The sequence below is a fragment of the Teleopsis dalmanni genome, chromosome 1 (genome assembly GCF_002237135.1).
Source record: "Teleopsis dalmanni isolate 2A chromosome 1, ASM223713v2, whole genome shotgun sequence".
Classification (NCBI taxonomy): Eukaryota; Metazoa; Arthropoda; class Insecta; order Diptera; family Diopsidae; genus Teleopsis; species Teleopsis dalmanni.
The window spans coordinates 46,501,869-46,505,329 of NC_051846.1; the positions used below are offsets into that span (position 1 = coordinate 46,501,869).

Below are 3,461 nucleotides of genomic sequence, written 5' to 3' on the forward strand. Positions count from 1 at the left end.
AATGTAACAAATAATTTGAGATTAATTAATAAATAAATTATAATATAATTTAACTCTTTAATTTTAACATAAAAAATAATTATAGCTTGGTTTAGAAATACGATTGCTCAACAGTTTTTAATATTTCTTCAGCTTTTCCGGCTCTTAAACTATATTTTTTTATTGCAAAATTTAATGCTAAGAAGAAAACAAATTTGCAAAAACAATGATGTCATCGTGTGCACTGTTGGAGTTTAATTGTATGTCATGTTTCTACTGCAGCTAAAACTATTTATGATTAAGTAGTTTGGTCGTGTCCGTAATTAATATTTGGTCGTTTCCATTGGCATGAGCTAATTTATATATATGAAATAACTTTTATGTGTCAAAAAATTCTGTAAAAGTTGTAGAAGAGTTTTGTTAAAATTTCAATTATAAGCAGATAAGGTTTTGATATTGCGTGCTATAAGTAAAAAGCTATTTTCTTGATATTTTGGCAAGTTGACAAATGCTCTTGACAAGCTTTTTGTACTATTTGTATTTAAAACATACATATGTCAAATATTTTTGCCATTTTCCTTGTGGGAAATATATTTTAGAGGGTACTTTTCCAGATTTTTCGCCTTAAATTTATTAATTTATTTTTAATGAACTCATTTATATGAAAGCTCTTTGTATGGAATATGAAATCAGTGGAAATGTGATATTAAACCCTAGTCACATCACCGCAGATAATTGGTTGTGCCAGTGTTTCTTCCACATTCTCATCTCTATGAGTTTTTCAACATATTAATAAGAGGAAATTCGAAGCCTTATAGTGTGTCTACCAAATAACCAGTGACCGATAATGGTCCAATCATTGCAGCTAACAAATTTTTTAAGAGTAAACTATTTACCAAATTGAGGACTGAACTCGGTGTGAGAATCGAGATGATATTTGTGCAATTTCTGAAAGTGTGTTTTATATTTTATGTCAGTGACAATTAAGTTTCCATTATTTATAAGATTTTATTAGAACTAGTTAAAATACAATATGAATGCAAAAGTTCACAGAAATTCCAAAATAAATATAAAACGAGTATTTGCGCATTTCACATCACTAATCAGCTGTGTTTATTCTGTATCATGTGTTGTAACTACCACAATGTTTTGGTTAAAACTCTACGAAAGCATGTTGTTTTAGGATTGTAATTATATTTAAGAATTTCGAAAATGATTGGACGTTTGCTTCACTCAACGTTTACAACTGCAATCAAATATTCAAATAAACGATTTTTATTAACAAACTTAAATTTCTCAAGTATTGTACAACAAAACTACGCCGGCTTTCAATTCCTTCAACTGCAACAACTGCATGTTAAGGTATTTGACAAAGAAGTTGGTTTCGATAATCAACGGGAATCTAATAGATACGATGAAAACGAATCAATTTCTATAAATCACACACAAAAAGTCGAAGATGTACAAAAATTATCTAAACGAGTACCACGGGTAAGAAGGATAGTACGCACTGAGACAGAAGTGGATGATAATGTAAAAATAATTGATGCCGATGTTTTTGGTGGCGCTAGAATAGAAGAAGAAGAGCTCGATGCAGGTTAGTATTTTCATAACAAATATTATTTGCAATGTATAGTTTTGTTACTTTTTTATTAGGTGACAAAGAAGAAGAGGAATTTTTGAATCGTTCAACACGACGAACTAAAAAGTTACAAACACATCAATATGCCAGATTAATCAAGGAGCACATGAACATGCATAGGCTAAATGATGCTATTGCTGTGCTAGAAAAACGTATGCTCAAAGAGGATAGAGTGAAACCAGAAAATTATATATACAATTTACTTATAAGTGGCTGCGCTAAGGCTGGCTATACGCGTAAAGCGTTCAGCTTGTTTACTAAAATGAGACAACGTGGACTGAAAGTCACTGGAGGCACTTATACGTCACTTTTCAATGCCTGCGCTAACGCGCCATCGATTGAGGACGGTTTAGGTCGTGCTAATCATTTACGAGAAATTATGCTAGAAAAGGGATTTGAACCAAATCTTAAAACATATAATGTTATGATCAAAGCATTTGGACGTTGCAAGGATGTCAAAACAGCATTTTTAATTGCAGATGAAATGTTAGATAAAAAACTTGAAATTAACATTGATACCATTAATTTCTTGCTACAGGCTTGTGCTAGTGATATACAATATGGATTTAGGTGATTATCGTATATTTGTATTTATAAATAATATATATTTAAATATTTATATTTTCAGACATTGCTTACTGACATGGCATAAAATGTTACAAAATGGTTTAAAACCTGATTATTATACGTTTAATACAATGTTACGCTGCACACGTGATTGCGAATTTGGTGACATACGAAGTATGCAAAATGTACTCCAACAAATTTTAGAAGAAAATCAAGCAATCGCTATTAGTAACGATGTTCACAAAAATAAACAATTATTGATAGAAAGTAAAAGTTCAAATTTAGAATCTAATGACTTAAAACAAAGTACTGAACTGGAAGCAGTACCAGCAGATACAAATCCAAAAGAAGTCGTAGCAGTTACTAATGACAATCCCACTCAACTAGAATTGCCTAATTTATTAGCATTGAAACCTCACTTAGGCAGCTTGTTGACGTTATCAGAGGTAAACAAACCTCATGAAAGATTTGTTTTACTTGGTGGTCTCACAGGATATTTGGAGATAATGAAACAAAACAATGTAACACCTGATATAAAAACATTTACAACAATGTTGGAAATCATACCCCCAACAATTGCTGCTGAAAAACAAATACTGTCATTTATACGCAGAATTGGTTTAAAGGCTGATATTGACTTCTTTAATATATTAATTAAAAAACGTTCAATGCGTTTCGATTACGAAAGTGCAAAAGAAGTATTATCAATGTTGCATACAGTTAAACTACAACCAGACATTGTTACATATGGAGTATTAGCTTTAGGCTGCACGAACGAAGAGGCTGCGAGGGAATTAATACAACAAATGCATAACAACGGCATAAAGTATGTATATAAAATAATTTACATATATCAGGGCTGTGAACTGCATAAAAATATTCGTAATGTATGTTTCATCTGTTTCATGATTGTAAGCTATTCTGAACTGTTTTGTAAGGCAATTAAATCAATGAGTTTTAATGGTAATAAAAAATGAAGAGTTGCAAATCAACTCCAGTTTGGTTCAGAAATGATTCATAGACCTGTCACACATTTGTATATTAATTATAAAAAATAATCTAATATATTTTTTTTATTAAGGATGAATGTTGAAATTCTTGGTGCAATGTTACGTCAAGGTTGTGCGACGAAAAACTTTTCTTACGTGATGGATATTATGCAAATAAGTTTAGATGAAAATATAAAGCCAAATGAGATCTTCCTGAGACATTTGCATAATTTCTATAAACATTGTGCAAAATTAATAGATGCAAGAGTATGCATTAAAATTTT

General features: G+C 30.7%; 1 protein-coding gene across 1 annotated transcript in view; it reads left to right on the forward strand.

Moving 5' to 3' along the window:
• Positions 1 to 1,114: 1,114 nt before the first annotated feature.
• Positions 1,115 to 3,461, forward strand: part of LOC119680629 (pentatricopeptide repeat-containing protein 1, mitochondrial-like) — a 2,523-nt gene continuing 176 nt past the window's right edge. The window contains exons 1-4 of the mRNA XM_038093553.1: positions 1,115 to 1,576; positions 1,636 to 2,191; positions 2,250 to 3,014; positions 3,270 to 3,444. Of these exons, the coding sequence (XP_037949481.1) occupies positions 1,192 to 1,576; positions 1,636 to 2,191; positions 2,250 to 3,014; positions 3,270 to 3,444 (1,881 nt within the window). The 5' untranslated portion in view covers positions 1,115 to 1,191. The remainder of the gene's footprint in view (positions 1,577 to 1,635; positions 2,192 to 2,249; positions 3,015 to 3,269; positions 3,445 to 3,461) is intronic.